Source organism: Ahaetulla prasina, chromosome 8 (assembly GCF_028640845.1).
Source record: "Ahaetulla prasina isolate Xishuangbanna chromosome 8, ASM2864084v1, whole genome shotgun sequence".
Classification (NCBI taxonomy): domain Eukaryota; kingdom Metazoa; phylum Chordata; class Lepidosauria; order Squamata; family Colubridae; genus Ahaetulla; species Ahaetulla prasina.
This window is the reverse complement of record NC_080546.1, coordinates 17,720,880-17,739,050: the sequence shown is the minus strand read 5'-3', so window position 1 is coordinate 17,739,050 and position 18,171 is coordinate 17,720,880. Positions and strand designations below refer to the sequence as shown.

The following is an 18,171-nucleotide window of genomic DNA, read 5'->3' as shown; positions in this document are numbered from 1 at the left end:
TTTTGACTCGTGCTGTATACAGATCCTCAGTGGAAGGCAGGTTGGTAGCAATTGTTTTTTCTGCAGTTCTAATTATCTGTTGAAGTCTGTGTCTGTCTTGTTTGGTTGCAGAGCCAAACCAGACAGTTATGGAGGTGTAGATGACAGACTCAATAATTCCTCTGTAGAACTGAATCAGCAGCTCTTTGGGCAGTTTGAGCTTTCTTAGTTTGTACAGAAAGAACATTCTTTGTTAAGCATTTTTGATGATGTTTTTGATGTTAGGTATCCATTTGAAGTTTTGAGATATGATAGAACCTAGAAACCTGAAGGACTCTACTGTTGATATTATTTGGTAAGATTGTCTAATTTTGATTGGTGACACCATAGCTGTGGAACTCAAGAAGGACTATAAAAACAACTGTGTTAAAGTCGTAATTCTTACTCAATTCTTAAATAAGCAGATCCTTGGTAGGTGACAGGAATGCCATGAAATAAAACACTGCACAGATATTCCAGGTTCTTTTTTGAAGTATTATAAATTTATTTTTGTAATCTAGTTCTGGAATACACACATTGATGATAAAAAAAACATTTGACATGCAGGAATACAATCAATCTGGGAGACAAGGGGATATTATTTCAGATTGTCTGTTCATGAGTGTATGTCCAACATAAGACATTAACTAATAAGTAAATATTAGATTAGGAAACTATAAAAGGAGAACTTATGCTAAAACACCTTTTAAAACAGACAGATATAAATAAGCACAGAGTCTTATTTATGCATAGTTGAGATAGTCCTGTTAGGCAATCATGGTCTTGAAATAGAAACATGTTACGTTATTTGAAATGGTAGCTTCTAATGTTCTTTTTGTGTTGTTAACCTGTAATGAGCTTGTATTTTAGTTAACTGTGAGGAAGACTCCAGAGAAGTTTGGCAAAGTATTTCAAAATGTATTAAGTTTGTATGGTAAGGGTAGTGGTTTAACTATAACAGAGACATATAAACAGGTTGGCTGATAAAGAAAAGTTCCTCACATTTTGCTGAATTGGTTGGATTAGAAATAAGAGCAAATGAATCTGGTTTAGTGCATGATATATTTTCCACAGCATTATGCCAATTTTTGTTTTCTCTGTAGTATGTCTTCCTCCCAACCCCTCCTTCCTGTTGCTGGTAAAAGCATTTACCATAAGGCAATTGGTCCTTGTCTGATAATAACTCCTTCCCTGTCAAATGTAACGTAATGTATTCCAGATGTTAATTTAACTAAGAAAACTTCCAGGTCACATTTTGGGGAAATACCATCTAAAGGGAAGGACAATAAAGTTTCTAATACCATTAGAAATACCATCTAATCACTTGTGTGCATTCACCCATAAGGCTAAATAACATTTTTTCAGCTAAAATTGCTGAAGCTGCCTGGTTTATATATAATACTAAGCCACAATAACTGAGCTTCAGGGCAGTGTTGAGACCAAGCATAAACCAGTTTTAACATGGTTTAGGATTATAAACAAACGTGGCTTTGAGTTGACTATCATTGCTACGGTGTTTCCCCCAAAATAAGACTGGATCTTATATTAATTTTTGCTCCAAAAGACGCATTATGGCTTATTTTCCAGTTAGGTCTTATTTGGGGGGAAATACAGGACTAAACACCTCCGTCTGCTGATGATCTTAACTGGGGCTTATTTTTGGGGTAGGGCTTATATTACGAACATCCTGAAAAATCATGCTAGGGCTTATTTTCCGGTTGAGTCTTATTTTTGGGGAAACAGGGTTCTGCATATTTTGGTTCTCCTCTTAGGGGAACAGATTAAACCTGAAAGGTACATAGTAAAGCTGAGCATGTTTAGCATTATGAACAAAATTTTGATTTTTTTTCTTAACAAGAGAATATTTTATTCTTGCAAATCATGTAGTATTTCGTTGAGCAGATGGATATATTTTTCTAAAATAAATTAGAAGAACAAGAAAAAAAATTCATTGGGATATTCTTCCCTAGCGAGGTTAAAATATACTCCTTTCTAGGTGAAAGTTTATAAGCTCCTGTGGTCTTTCCTTTAGCATCCTGTACAGCTGCCAAGGAGAGTGACATTGTTTTATTTCATTTCACTATCATCATTCTAACCTGTCTTTCTAATTTTACTGCGGCTCTAAATAACTTCCCCCTGTTATTTTCTATGAATCATGTGCCGTCAGATTTATTTATACAATTTATAGGCTGCCCAACTCCCAACGATGGTGAGTGGCTTACAATTAAAAATCAGGGGAAACCATAAAAAAAGTCATAAGCAGCCTGAATCCAAATAAGCCAGGGGTGTCAAACTCGATTTCATTGAGGGCTGCATCAGGGTTGTGTTTGGCCTTGGGTGGGGGGGCAGGGGGGGCGTGGCCAGCTCAACGTCACTCGTGTTGCGGGCAGCTGTGGTGGCCCAAGCACTCTTCCAGCAAAATGGGCTTCTGAGGTCCATGTTCAGCTATGATGGCAACCCTCTGCCAGTGAAAATGGACCTTGGGAGGGCCCTCCCAAGCTCCGATTTCTCTGGCAGAGACACCGCGGGCCGATCCTTTGCTGTTTCCAGGGCGGCCCTGCGGGCCAGATCTAAGCACCCCACGGGCCTTGAGTTTGACACGCCTGAAATAAACAAACAGATCCTGGTGACTTCATAAAGTAATCCTTCTCCAAGATGATCTGTTCCCAACCTAGCACTTTATGTTTTCTAATGGCACAGGCATTGCTACCATAAATCCACCCATAAATCCATCCTGCCTGGGCAGGGGGTTGGACTAGAAGACCTCCAAGGTCCCTTCCAACTCTGTTATTATTATTATTATTAAATCTTGCTGTTGGTCATTGTCCCTTTCCTTCTACTTTTCCCAATATTATTGATTCCTCAAGGGAGTTGAGTCTTCACATAATAGGTCCAAAATACGGGCATGGTTACTTGTGCCTCGGGTGAGAACTTTGAATTGAGTTTCCTTTGTTTTCTTGACTATTGATAATAATCTTGGGCTTCTTCTTCAACACTGAAGTTTAACACCACTGATATTTTTTTTCTCCTGCTTCAAAAATCTTTTTTTTTTTAACTTTCATAGAATTATTAGAGGAAAATCATTTCCTGCACAATTTTGATCTTTATAAATAGCTTTAGAGTTTTATAGGTAAAGCTATATGTCTTTACCATTGCATTAGAGGTGCGGTAGTTAGACTGCAGTATTGCAGGCAAACTCTGCCCACAGCCTGCAGTTCGATCCTGTTGGAGCTCAAGATTAAATCAGCTTTCCATCCTTCCGAGGTCAGTAAAACAGTGTCAGCATATTGCCCCCCAGCATATTGTTCGGGGCGATATGCTGACATTGTAAACTGCCCACAGAGTGCTATAAAGCAGGGGTCTCCAACCTTGGCAACTTTAAGCCTGGAGGACTTCAACTCCCAGAATTCCCCAGCCAGCTTTGCTGGGAGTTGAAGTCCTCCAGGCTTAAAGTTGCCAAGGTTGGAGACCCCTGCTATAAAGCACTATAGGGCGGTATATAAGTCTAAGTGCTATTGCTATATATTACACCATCTGAATATCTTTCCAAAGTATATAAATAATTTTTTTTCCTTATCAGTAATTTTAAGGAGAGCACTGTCAAACTGCAGCTAAATTGTGCTATCACACAACACTGTACCACGGATGGATAATGATCTGAACTTTTGTGTATTGAAAAAGCAAGCAATAGTTCCACGCTGTTTCTGTGTTTTAGACTTTGACTAAGACTTAGAATAACTTTTACGTCTAGGCTGGATTATTGCAATGCTCTCTACATGGGGCTGCCCTTGAGGTGCACCCGGAGGCTGCAGTTAGTCCAGAATGCGGCTGCACGAGTAGTAACGGGATGTAAGATGGCTGCTCCGTAGCTTGCACTGGCTTCCTGTGGTCTTTCGGGTGCGCTTCAAGATTTTGGTAACTATCTTTAAAGCGCTCCATGGCTTAGGACCCGGGTACTTACGAGACCGCCTGCTGTTACCCTTTGCCTCCCACCGACCCGTACGCTCGCACAGAGAGGGTCTCCTCAGGGTGCCGTCCGCCAAACAGTGTCGGCTGGTGGCCCCCAGGAGTAGGGCCTTCTCTGTGGGGGCAGTGGCGCTCTGGAACGAACTTCCCCCCGGCCTGCGTCAAGTGCCTGATCTTCGGACCTTTCGTCGTGAGCTCAAAACATATTTATTCATTAAAGCGGGACTGGCATAATTAGTGATGTATTTTAATTGGGTTTTTTAATATTTTTTAACTTCTTAATTTAAATTTTAATAATCAGCCTTTAAAATTTGCTCTTTTTAATTGTTGTTTTAAATTGTATACATTTTTGTTTTATTTTGGCTGTACACCGCCCTGAGTCCTTTGGGAGAAGGGCGGTATAAAAATTTAATAAATAAATAAATAAATAAATAAACTTCATTGTCACTTTGAATGTACACTAATTGGCATACATTAAAATAAAATTTCATTATGTTCGTTTTGGTCATTAAGCCCTTCTGATATTCAGTATAGTAAATTATTTCTCTCATGATAGTGCTATAGTTTTTCTTCTATAGCTGTGTCGCTCCAATGTCCACAAGAAAAAAATTGGTTACCGAATTACAGTTATGGGAAAAATACATTTACTCACACACTAGACGGTTCCCCACGCATGTAAATTAGGAAGTGACCCTACTGATTGAGATCATGTATTTTAATTATAAGAATTGTGTATAAGAATATACACAATTGATATCAGTAGTATTTTAATTTTAAATTACATAACAGATAACTGGTTTTTATCATAGATTTTATCTGATATGTGTTATTTTATTCTTGAATTTTTAATTGTATATTTACTGAGTGGTTTTTATTTGTTCTGGCCTATGGCTGTAATAAACTGAAAATTGAAACTTCTATAGTTAACCCATCAGAATATGACAACATCACGTTTTGCAAATGTAATCCCAGCCCCTGTCCCGCAAACCCTACCAAATCTTAAAACAAATGACATTAAAATCTGCTTGATATGTTGGCAATATGGCAGTCCTATCTACTTGAATTCAGTTAATATAAGCTTCGATTTCTACTGCTAAGCTTGGATTTCCAATTGCAACTTTTGATGAAGGCCATTAGGAATGTTGGAGCTTTGTCTCTTTTTGGTCAATCCAACCATTTCACACAAGTGGAAGAGAACATTTCAATACATATCTGTATCTGAAGCTCAAAAGCCTGTCAAGTGAGCCTGTAGTCTGTTCTTGTTCCAGGATGTATCTCCAGACTTATTTTTATGAATTGCTTTTGATGTTTCCTGATAGGAGGCTAGTTGCAAGACATCTCCGCCAATCTTGCTGAAGAACCCTGAGACAGAAACACCCAGGCCAAAACCAAGAACAAAGGTACAGAAAAATAAGGGTATTAATCTTTTTGGTAGGGGACGCAGTGGCTCAGGGGCTAGGACGCTGAGTTTGTCGATCGAAAGGTTGGCAGTCCCTGTTTCGAATCCCTAGTGCTGCCATGTAACGGGGTGAGCTCCCGTTACTTGTCCCAGCTTCTGCCAACCTAGCAGTTTCGAAAGCATGTAAAAAAAATGCAAGTAGAAAAAATAGGGACCACATTGGTGGGAAGGTAACTGTTCCGTGCACCTTTGGTGTTGAGTCATGCTGGCCACATGACCATGGAGACATCTTCGGACAGTGCTGGCTCTTCGGCTTTGAAACGGAGATGAGCACCGCCCCTAGAGTCGGCGACGACTAGCACGTGTGTGCAAAGGGAACCTTTACCTTTACCTTAATCTTTTCGGTGGCTGCTTTTTATTTTCCTTTTATCTGCACTATTTATTAAATTTAAATTCCACCCATCTCCCTGTCCAAAGTGACTCTGGGTGGCTTACAATATAATAAAACAGAAATATAAAAGCAGTTGTAAATGTTTTTAGAAGCATTTGGGCATATTGGAACAGATTCAGAGAAGGGCAATGAGAATAAACAGGAAACTAGAAGCTAACTTTTGGGAAGAAAAATTGAAGGTGCTGAACAACTTTAGCCTTTTAAAGGTAGCTCTGGGAGAGGATATAATAGCACTCTTCAAATACCCGGAAGAAAATATAATGGTATGTGAGAATGGCCTTGGGAGACAGGAGGAAGAGCTGCAGATAGGCAGAGGTCAATTAAGAAACAACTAAGCTGGCAGAAGGAATGGGGGCATGTCAGAAGAGACCTTTCCTAGTTTCTTGGACTGTAAAGGTAAGAGGAGAAATAGTTTCTTTCATTCTTGGAGAATTCTGTTAATGTAAACCAACCATAAAGATAGAGCTGGTGCTCTTAGTACCCAGTGTTGTGACCCAGGCCCCAGTAGGTAGTAGGAAACTGTGTAAAAACAAACAAACTTTATTCGAACAGCTGAGAATTACTTCATTCTCAGCGTAGTTCAACTAAATTAAAGCCAATTCCTCCCAACACAAATTCCTCAGTCCAGTCACCAACCTTGGTCCAATTAGGCAACCTGCCAAAGGCCTTTCTTGGCAAATGTTCAGAAGACACCGATACAAAATAAGTGCAAGAAGATGAAGCTGTCAAGGTTGTTTTCTGGCAAAGCCCAAACGCTGTTGCTGGTCTTTTAAGCCTTATGGCCAATCATCTCTTGGCCCTACTCCCGAGTCGTCCTCTTTGCTTGAGTTGCTCTTGCCTTCTGGCAGCTCTTCTCATGCTTGCATTAGGAACATGCTCCTCCTGGTCCTTTGCCTCACTACTATCAGTCTCTGGAGGCTCTGGAGTCTCACCTCACTCCCCGATGGCCCTGCCCCCACCTCTGCCTCTGACACAGTGCCCCCATCCAGGCTTTCCCCAGCCTCCAGGACTGGCCTCATCACTGTCCGAATCCGTTGCCAGCTCCGCATGCTGCTGGCGGCCACAACACCCAGGGTCATTCTTGTCTATCTCACAAGGCTGGCAGAATATGACTTAAAAGCCAAGACTTGTACATTGTTGTTTCCAGACGCAGGACACAAAATCATTGAATTTGCTTAAAAGCAGATTCCAGTTCCATGTTTAAAAAAGACAAACAAACTAAAGGTCAGAGCCGTTCAAACTGAAACAAACATTTGGGGAAATTTTGCTCTTCCCTTCATTGTTTGTCTTCAGGGGGAAGCCCAACAGGCACCTGTCGTGGGATGCTTTAATTTTGGCTTCCTCCACTGAGCATTAATTTGGATTAAATGGTTTAAATGCTTTCTTCCAACTTTAGGGTCAGATGGCCTGTTTTGTGACTCCACTAATTCCCGCTCATCTTTTGTGGATTGCTTCAGAGTAAATACATTGTTGAACACTTGTTTCTTGAATAACCAGACAAATAATGAACGTTTCTTAGAAATAGTCCCATCTGCAGTAGGTTTTGTTCTGTAAACACCTACTTGCCAAGCATGTGCACATACACACAATGCTTTGACAAACTTCCAAGGCATTTAAACCATGCCACACTTGCATCAGTGTTTGGGAACTGAATTTAATCTTGGCACCAATGCTTTATTGACCCACCCATCAAAAATATATAACCCAGTGTTCATTAGTGTTCTGCACTCTAAAGCTTTGCTGCACTCAGTGTCTGTTCCTCGGGCCACTTGAATTAAAAGCTTTTGAAGGTATAAAGAACAGGCACGATAAAAAGCTAAGGATAGGTTTGCTAGATACAGATATCATCTTCTGGGATCCCAGTGAATTTGGAATTACCACAAATTAAATATTTGCCTTACAAGAGAGAAAGGAATGTCTTATAAAATTTGTCCTTTCAGTTGAGAATCAATTTGAAGGACCAATAATAAACTAACCTTGAAATGTTGGCGATGTCTTCTTTTCAAAATGAGAATGGAAAAGTTCAGCTTTTGGATGAAGCAGATTGTTTAAATCCTCAGTAGCACTTTGTTCATACATCTAATTTGTCAGGAATCTGATTTGCTCTGATTTTAGGTTGCAGGATTTGTCATACCTATACTTGAACAGGCTTGCTAACTTCTTTTTCCACATTGGTCTTAAATACTACCGTTAAGTACGATTTTACGTGGCATCAGAGACAAATGATTCAATTATCTAGTTTTTAGAAACATTTGGATTTGAGTTGGATTTGTTAGGTGTGTAGCCTGGCTTTTCTCCAGAAACTTAAAGCAGCTTTCCAAAGAATCTTTTGTCGTGTCCCACTCCTCCGCTGACGGCTGGGTCCGGGAAATCCGAATCAGGCTTGCCTCTGCAGCTCTGCCCAAAGTCCTAGCAAAGTCCTCAGAGCAGGCAGGAGACCAGTAAGTGACTTCAGCAAGATAAGTTTGACTTTTGCCTGACTCAGAGACTGCCAGAAAGTAGATCCTTTATATAGGCCATGGGGTGTGGCTCCATGACTCAGCACTCATTAAGGCCTGCCCCTCCCTTCCCTCTGTTGCCTCCGCCCCTCCAATCTTCTGATGCGAGGGTCACTCCAATCAGCTGTTCTTGGGAGTAAACCCTCCTCAGGCTCACCTGCTGTGGATGAGGGGGAGGGGTCTAGCTGCTCCGTTTGCCTGGGCATGGAGTCAGGGCTGGGGCAGGGAGATGCTCCTTCTTCTGCAGTTTGTGGGGGCATGGAGCCAGGATTTGGGCCGGAAGGCATACATTCCTCAGTGTTGGGGAGCAGGTAAGAAGGCCCCGGCTGCTCTGAGGGCGGGCAAGACACAACATCTTTGTTCATTTTATCATTGCGATGAGTTGGGGTAAAAGGCAATGATTGGTGCTTCTCATTGGGGATGTTGTAGAAAGAAAGCCATGTTAGTCTAAAGCAGCCAACATTCATTCATTCATTCATTCATTCATCCAAAGGCATAGCCTTTTGTGATTTTAGTAAAAACTTGTTAGTTGGAAAAGGTACTCCCAGACTCCTTGAGGTTGTTTTTGAATAACCAAAACTCTTCTTTGAGCTTCCATGATTAAAAATAAACTTGAAACTCATCTCCTCAGTTGTAGTCCACTACATGAATCACTATACTACAAATTGTTGATTGCTGATTATTCCTGATTAGTAATGTGAATCCAATCAGCTGTGGCTTAATTAGTAAACACCAGGTTAGCAAATCATCAAAGTGCAATTTGTGAATCCAATTTAATTTTCTTACATGTTTCATGGGCTGTTTTGGATGCTTTCAGGGGAAAGTAATGCCATAAACATTGGTATATGTATCCAATGGTATAGTTCAGAGGGGGTATTCAGCAGGTTCTGACCAGTTCTGGAGAACCGGTAGCGGAAATTTTGAGTAGTTCGGAGAACTGGTAAATGCCACATCTGACTGGCCTCGCCCACATCTGCCTCCCGAGTCTCAGCTGATTGGGAGGAAATGGGGATTTTGTAGTAACCTTCCCCTTGAGTGGGGTGGGAATGGAGAGTTTACAGTATCCTTCCCCTGCCACACCCACTAAGCCATGCCACACCCACCAAGCCACGCCCACAGAACTGGTAGTTAAAAAAAATGAATCCCACCACTGATATAGTTCAGAAATTATAATACAATATATGTCCCAATATGTGCCTTCTTTACTTTTTCTGTCAGTTTGAGCAAGCTGGCTTACCACTGTATATTGTAAAATCAACCAAACGCACTTAATATCTCTGGGATTACACTTCTCAGGACCTTCCAACCTTTAGATACATTGCAGAGGGAAATAGCCATCTGAGTCTTAATGCATAGAGCTAGAAGTTTGCACTTGCTTGTGGTTTGAGGCAATTTGAACTAGACTTGTGCAAATTTGTGGTTATTGTTTTAAATGGAAACATGCTCATAAACCAGAGCTTTATTGCTATATCTTTTAGCGTGCATGCACAAAAGCCAACTTTTGGGTAATTTCCCAACTTAACTCTTCCCCCTTTCTTCTCCCACCAGTCTTTCTTGGAACAGAGAAATCAAATTATAGTGGGAAAGGAAGCGGACTTTATTTCATGTTTTACCAGCCTACAGATTCCCCCCACACACACCCAGGTTTAAAATTGTAAGCAAGTTGTTCACTTATATTAATATAACAGACGTGATAGTTGGCAAAACAGATTCCTATACAATAAAAGCCGAATGTAATATTAACTTTATAGCTAGTAGTAGAAATCTTTGGCTTTGACGGCCCAATCTTTAAAACCCTTTTTCTCTGTCTTTGGATACATAATATAATGCAAAGAGTTTGGAGCAGAAAATTGAGTTGCATTTTCAGCCACATCAGTTTTTTTTCACATGTGCTTTGTAGCTACGACTTAAGAGGGAGATGGATGAATCAGAAGGGTTGCCAATCCAAAATTGGCTTGCAGGTCTGTTTTGTTTTGTTTGGAAAGATGAAATTGAATTTGTACTTCAGAGAGAGGGGTGGGGGGAGTAAGCCCTTCACTTGATTTGTGGCCTGTTGTATGTTGTATGCATGAATCTTTCTTTCGGTTCTTTGCCAGCTAAGAGAAAGGCAGTTTTTCTACAGCAACCTTTATTATTAACCTTTCTTTTGTTTATTAAAGCAAAAGTTCATTTCCTTAATTAGCAAGGGTGTCTCTGCCTTCTCCTGAGTACTTGACAGATGACAGTTGTTCTTTCAATTGGTACGGTAGAGCAGGGGTCTGCAAACTTGGCTCTTTTAAGACTTGTGGATTTCAACTCCCAGAGTCTCTCAGTTTGCAGACCCCTGCGCTAGAGGAAGAAAAAAACATCTGTCCAACAACAGTAGGAAAGGTTGCCTCTATTTCTGTTCTCACAGTCAAGGCAGGGCCACGAATTGTACAGGCCTCAAATCTGATCCAAGGCCAGCATTTTTCTTTCTTTTGATGTGTTCCTGTTCCCCTGCTTTGCCTTAGGTTGGAGCGCACAACGGGTTTTTGGGGGGCCAAGGGCCATCCTAAACTTTGAGGGCCATGTTGAGCCTTTCATAGCAAATGGAGGAATGAAACCGTATTAGAAAATTTTAATAATGAGGAAGAGGAAGAAAATTAAAATAATGAACAACCTCCAAGGTCCCTTCCAACTCTGTTGTTCTATTCTACTCTACCTTTAAATAGGCATGCTGACATACATTTGTATGTATGTGCGCGCGTACACACACACATAGTGATCTCCATCCTCTGACATCTCAGCTGATTCTCAGTTCTGTCTTGAACATATTCCCTGTCTTCACACAACCAACATGTATGTATATACATATATCTGTGCAGAGGAGATGGCAGGATGAGGCAGAGGAAAGTTATGTAGCTATGTGGGGTTTTGTTGCTAATTAGGAAAAATGTCTTGGGAATGTAGGAGGCCATGCGCAATTAAGATTAAGGGCCTGATGCAGCACTGAGGTCAACGGGAGAAAAAGAATAGAAAAATAGCATGAATCCTGCAGTTGTTAACTCAGAGATGATCTTTTACAGAGAAATACACTTCCAGATAGACATTAGTACAAATAGATCAAGGTAAAAATAACAGAGAACTGAATCGCTCCGGGACCCCTTTCATCTCCAAAAACTATATTAGAATAGAATAGAATAGAATTTTATTGGCCAAGTGTGATTGGACACACAAGGAATTTGTCTTGGTGCATATGCTCTCAGTGTACATAAAAGAAAAGATACGTTCATCAAGGTACAACATTTACAACACAATTGATGATCAATATATCAATATAAATCATAAGGATTGCCAGCAACAAATTATAGTCATACAGTCATAAGTGGAAAGAGATTGGTGATGGGAACTATGAAACGATTAATAGTAGTGCAGATTCAGTAAATAGTCTGACAGTGTTGAGGGAATTATTTGTTTAGCAGAGTGATGGCCTTCGGGAAAAAACTGTTCTTGTGTCTAGTTGTTCTGGTGTGCAGTGCTCTATAGCGTCGTTTTGAGGGTAGGAGTTGAAACAGTTTATGTCCAGGATGCGAGGGATCTGCAAATATTTTCACGGCCCTCTTCTTGATTCGTGCAGTATACAGGTCCTCAATGGAAGGCAAGTTGGTAGCAATTATTTTTTCTGCAGTTCTAATTAATGCAGGATTAATGCATTCTATTAATTAATTAATTAATGCATTCTATTAATGCAGGATCCAACCAGAAAAACAAGCCATCTTCTCAAATCTCCAAAGACTTTGCATAAATCAGGGGTCTCCAACCTTGGCAACTTTAAGACTTGTGGATTTCAACTTCCAGAATTCTGGGAGTTGAAATCCACAGGTCTTAAAGTTGCCAAGGTTGGAGACCCTTGGCATAAACCATTCCCCAGAGCAAGGAGATAACTCCTGGAGCAAGCTTCCCCCTCCAACTACATCACTAAACCATTCCAGAAGGCTTGTTTTCTGACTGCAAAAATGTTGATTTTAATATTGCAATGATTGAATGAAATTTCAGCCAAGGTGGACAACCTTTAACAAGCGTCAATCCTCCACGGTAATCAAGGGGTTAATACGATAGCATGAGTCGGCCACCTCAGCACTAGGACAGCCAACGTTTCCAAGGCATCAAAAGCAGTTCATTTAGCCAACCACCTCCCTCTGCTCCAGAAAAAACAACTCCTCCTTCCAATCCATTGGAATGGCCACAAATGGAAAAATCAGAGGGTTATAGTGACCTCTCTGTCTCACCTCCCAAACTGCCAGAGTGGAGCAATTTATTTGGAATATTTTCACTATCTAGCTCATGAAGTGCCAAGTGTCTATAATTAACTTTTCATCAACTCTTTCTTCTTTCTGAACAATTTCTGAACAGAGAGCAATCCATAATGTTAAAAATGATCCTGGTTTTTAAGAAACGGTATTTTTTGTACCCAATGAAAGCATAACCTGGAGTGTTCAAATCCTGTTGAAAAGTCTTAACATCTGAGAACTAGCTAGACGTGACCCTACTTAGCCTTTTCAAAATCAATCACGGTGAACCAGGTGCTGCATTCTGCAATGACATAATGTATACCAATATAAAAATTCTGTACTTGGAGCAGAATTTCTCCCTTCAATCCTCTCACATAGTAGCATAATATTGACAGTAGTTCTGGGTCTTTTTGTGTTCCCTTTCCGGGGAAAGAATATGAATACAGAAAGCGATGTGTTGTTTCCTCAATCAATCTTTGTTGTGAGATTAAACAAAATGAAGTTAGATATTAAACTATATTGTGGAAGTTCACCATCATGAGGTCTTTACTACAGGTAGCAAGGCTTATAAAAGAACACATACAACTCCTTCCTAATCTTATCTGATAGTTAAACTTTCACACATTAGCTGTTCTAAGATTGGCTAGCTGTGTTTCTGAAGACAGCCATTTGTTTTAGAAACACAAGCAATTTTTACCGGTTTAGCATTAATAAGTCTCATGACCAATTTTATAGATTTGATAACTTACCACCATCCCATCAGTTCTGTTCCTTAACCAAGCAACTCTTGGCAGAGTTTCCACAACTTTTGGGCCTGGTGGACATTTTTGGAATGTTGAGAACATCTAGATTTTCTAGTAAAATACCTGCTGGGAATTTGAATACTCACCACATAGGCATGTTGGCTACAAAGCACTAATTGATCAAAATCAATGGTGGGATTCAGCCAGTTCAGACCAGTTCAGGCAGACCCATAGTAGCGACCTCCGGGTGGGCCTGCCCATCCACCCGGGCACAATCCCGTCTTATATCGCTGCGTTTTTGACGCCGCATGCATGCGTGGACGGTGCACGCTAGCGAATTGCCATGTTGTTTGATGTCACAGGCATGCAGGACAGCACGCACACGAGCAAATTGCGTTGTTTGATGTTGCACACGTGTGGACGGCGTTTGTGAGCGAATTGCAGTGTTTTGTGATGCCACACGCATGCGTGGATGGTGCACAAGCGAAGCAAGCATGCGCACGTGCTCACATTTCTGGTGCTGGGCGAACCGGTTGTTACAGTATGTGAAGCCCACTTTTGATCAAAATGCTACCCACCCTCTACTCTTCTCACCATGCTTTTGCAGGATAGTCTCTCCTATTTCTGCTTATTGTTGCCTTTTGCTCAAAGTGATTGGCACATTGAAAAATGAAATGAGCAGCCATTTTTGTTTTCATAGTGGGCCCATTTGGCACTCAGAGATATGACTTCAGGAAGCCAACTAAATAAATAAAATTAATTGAATTACTGCATTCCACATGTACAATAATTTCCCCCATTTGTCTCACTAAAATAACAAGGCAATTTTTGGTGGAGCACTCAAGCTACCTTCAAGACTCTGAATAGCAATATGTGCTTGGGGTCTCACGCTGTACATGGCTGTTCTAGAGGTCTGCTCAGCAAACCTTGACTTGCTGAGGTTCATCAGGGGTGAAACTTTGTGGTTCATCAAATCAAAGTCCTGGCAGAGCCCCCACTGAATGCACACAACGCATTCACTTGAAAATCACAGCAGTCCAAACTTCTTAAACATCCTAAGAGTTACTTTGTACTTTCCTATTTTCCCATTATAAAAACTGTCATTTTAGCAGCATGAAGTCTCTTTTCCTCTCCCCGGAGGGTTTTGAAAAACTGTATACTGTGAAAGGAACAGACTTGCTTAGGAGAGAGATGGCTTTTTGCCAGTAACAAAAACCTGACTAATTGTGTCTTTCTGAAAATCAGCAGGAAGTAAGGAGAGATTGGGGTGAGAGCAATGGATTTGAAGAAGTAAAACAAGCCGTCAGTCTCTGCAGCAGTCTGTGACTGCCCAAGACTGTTACTAAAATCCTGTGCAATCATGAATCGACTGTTGTCAATACCTCCTTTATGCGACCCTGTAATCCCTTAATTCGTGGTAGTGGCTGGATGGAGCCGAATGTTTAGTGGCCAACTGTTATCAACAATGCATCAAAGTACATAAAAATTACTTTTGAAAAGTACGTATCCGGGTAAAGCTATGCTTTTAGATGAATCCTAAATATTTGCAAACATTTATTAATAAGTATATATACACAATGAGATATTCAGTGTGCTGGATACCGTTACATCACAACTGGTGTCCAAATAATTCAGTAGTTTACTGTCAAAACATTTTATCCTGGCTCTCAAAAGCAAAAAGAATTATTGATCAGTTTTTTGAACTGCAGATTTTACAGGCTTCCTTCTCTTTTTTTTTTTTTTTGCAAGAGTTCTGGTGGCGCTTTGTGTAAATTCATTTGCATTCATTCCTGTGGGATTGCTTATTAAAGGTGGGGGGGACAGAAAACTATTTGTTATGGCCCGATGGGTCACCTCTTTTGCTTGGATAAAGTCTTGAATTCCTATTTCCAAAATACTGCAAGAATTGAAAGTTTTGCCTGAAGTTCCAGACCTGGGAAATTATTTCATATCAGACCAGCTGTTGGCTTATTGGGCCTCTGCTCTGCTGATAATTGGATTTCCATGGTCTTATCAGTAGACTACCTGCATGTGTTTCTTCTGACATATGTTCTTTGTCCTTAGCTCCTATGCTATTGTAAAACCATTCAAATAGTAGCTAAATGTCTGCGGAGATTCTCGGTCATCCAGGTCATGGTTGTCCCCAGTGTGCTTTTTCAAAAGGCAGCTGGACTTTGTTTTTCCTTGAAGATGTTTTGCTTCTCATCCAAGAAGCTTCTTCAGTTCTGAAGAAGTTTCTTGGATGAGAACCAAAACGTCTTTAAGGAAAAACAAAGTCCAGTTGACTGTTGAAAAAGCATTTTTGGGACTTTCAAGTAGTAGTTATAACCAGTGATGGGTTTCCAATATTCTTACCACTGGTTTGCCGTGCACATGCTCGCTTGTTTCATGCGCACCCAGCCTTCCGTGCATGCGCCCAGCCTCGAAAATGTGCCTAAATAGGATGGCATAGAGGCAGGGCGGGTGGGTGGGTACACCTACGATCTACGCTACCGGTTCGCCTGAACTGGTATGAACCAGCTGAATACCACCTTTGGTTATAACCGATTGGGGGCGTGGAGGGACGAAGGAGGTTTCCTTTTACCACTTGCTGCAATCTCAAGAACTATCAGCCTGCTGCCTTGGTGGTTATAAATATTTAATGGGTATTAAATGAAAAGATGCATTGAACTTCTGACGGGTATGTGGTTTGCCTTTATTTGCCTTGAGTCTGGGAACCGCTTCTAGCTTGATATTTTTGAAAGAGGAAACAAATGTGCTGGTGGAGAAATAGGCTTGTCAGATTAAATTATGATCATAGCCTTGGAAAGAGTTCTTTTAGGTTGTTGAACCCAACCTCCGCTCCAACAGAAATTCTTATTAAAGGGTCCAAAATAGATAGCTCTCTAGCCTCCGTTTGAATGTATCCAATGAAGGGAACCCTGGGAATCCGGTTCCACTTTCAAATCAATCTTATCCTCAGGAGTTCATCCGGAATGCGACTCCTTGTAATGTCAACCTATTAATCTGTGTCTTGCTTGCTAGTACAGCAGAGACGAACTTTCGCTGTTCTGTAAAACACCACTTTAGTAGCTGAAGAATGCTGTCGTAACCTCACTTAGGCATCTTGGTGCAAGGCTTAACATAATCACTATTTTGTCTCCGCGAGAAACTTCATGTCTGCCCTTGATTATGCTTATTGCCATTCTTTGCACCGTTCTGGTTTTAGTTTAGAAACCCAGACTGCAGTAACAAGAAAGGGACAGATTGCTACAGGAAAAAAATAAAAAGGTTCATAACTTTGGCCCTAAATTATGTGGTGGAGAGAATTTAGAGTGAAAATATCTTTACAAGAGGTTTTTACACACTCACATGCACACACTGTTTTTCTCACACAAACACACATATAATTGGGGATGGGGTGTGTAGTCTTCCCTATCTTCAGTTATTGCACAACCAAACCACATCCCCTTACATCGGTACCAGTAAGCTTGAGAAGTTAGTTAAAGAATGTAAATGCAAAGGAATAAACCTCTTTAAGGTGCATTTGTTGAGTCTACTCCAAAAAAGAGAGGCCTTACCATATTGACATTTTTGGAAAATTATGTCATAAAAATAAGATGGTAGGAAAAAAAAATCGAGAACTTTCAATGACCTTGTCTGTGTTTAATCTTAAAGAAAAGCAGGCCACACTTTGTGATGCAGATCTCATTCTTCTCTTGTAAAAGCCAAGGTTAGAACATCCGACTATATCGCGAATTCTATACATTAATGATACGATATGGGAATAAGTGCATTCTTCTATCAATCCAAATCTACAGCAGATTGCAGGTTTTAGTACTGCAAGAATCAGCTTCTTACTGGGAAATTAAACTTGCATCCACCCTGCGCTGGTTTTAGAGGGTTTGAAGAAGTGTGGAAGGACAGGTAGAGTCTGGGGGTGGAGTCAAGAAAGGTATCTGCCTGGCATTCTTACATTTGTACAAATGTAAGTCATATAAGTCAGGGGTGTCAAACTCAAGGCCCGGGAGCTGGATCAGCCCACGGGGCTGCCCTGGAAACAGAGACGGACTGGCCCATGGGGCCTCTGCCAGTGAAAACAGAGTTTGGGAGGGTCATATATAGCCCTCCCAGACTCCATTTTCAGCCATGACAGCCTCCTGCAGCCCTCGGCCAGTGAAAACGGAGCTCGGGGGGGACCTTGTGCCCCCTCCAGCTCCATTTTCACTGACAGAGGGCTGCAGGAGGCCGTCACAGCCGAAAATGAAGCTCAGGAGCCTGTTTTTGCTGGCAGAGCGCTCAGGCCACCACAGGCACCCCCCAATGATACCAATGATGTCAAGATGCCCCCCAGCCACCCTGAGGTCAAATGCAACCCTGATGCAGCCGTCAATGAAATTGAGCTTGACACCCATGGTCTAAGTTCAAACCCTCTTGAATTTCATTAACTCTTATCTAGCGGCAGTTGAATGCTGACCGTTACATGACAAAATGCTTATGTATAGGCATGAGCAATAAATCAGCTTAATTGGAACTTAATGTATGGTTGTGAGTGTTCGCACCTGACAAGAAGTCCACATGAAAGAGTGTTCCTCCATTTAAAACAAGGACCTTTCTCCCTCAGTGCACACTGTTGTGGCCTGCCAGCCGCCAGCAGAGCGGGCGGCAGACTCGGACGATGAGGAGGTTGGGGAGGAACTTGGGCCAGTTCTGGAGTCTGGGGAAGGCTCTGATGGATGCTTTGTGTCGGACGCAGAAATGGAGCCAGAGCCGTCTGACATTTCCCAGCCGCTGGAGAGGCAGCTGCCTTTAGAGGCTGATATGAGTGTGGATGAGGAACAGCTGGGGCCTGTTCCAGATGCAC

General features: G+C 41.3%; 1 protein-coding gene across 3 annotated transcripts in view; it reads left to right on the top strand.

Moving 5' to 3' along the window:
• FAM13A (family with sequence similarity 13 member A) overlaps positions 1 to 18,171 on the top strand; it is a 163,635-nt gene that overhangs the window by 41,620 nt on the left and 103,844 nt on the right. For all 3 annotated transcript variants that reach the window (XM_058193567.1, XM_058193568.1, XM_058193565.1), the window contains one exon: positions 5,304 to 5,384. In XM_058193567.1, the coding sequence (XP_058049550.1) occupies positions 5,304 to 5,384 (81 nt within the window). The remainder of the gene's footprint in view (positions 1 to 5,303; positions 5,385 to 18,171) is intronic.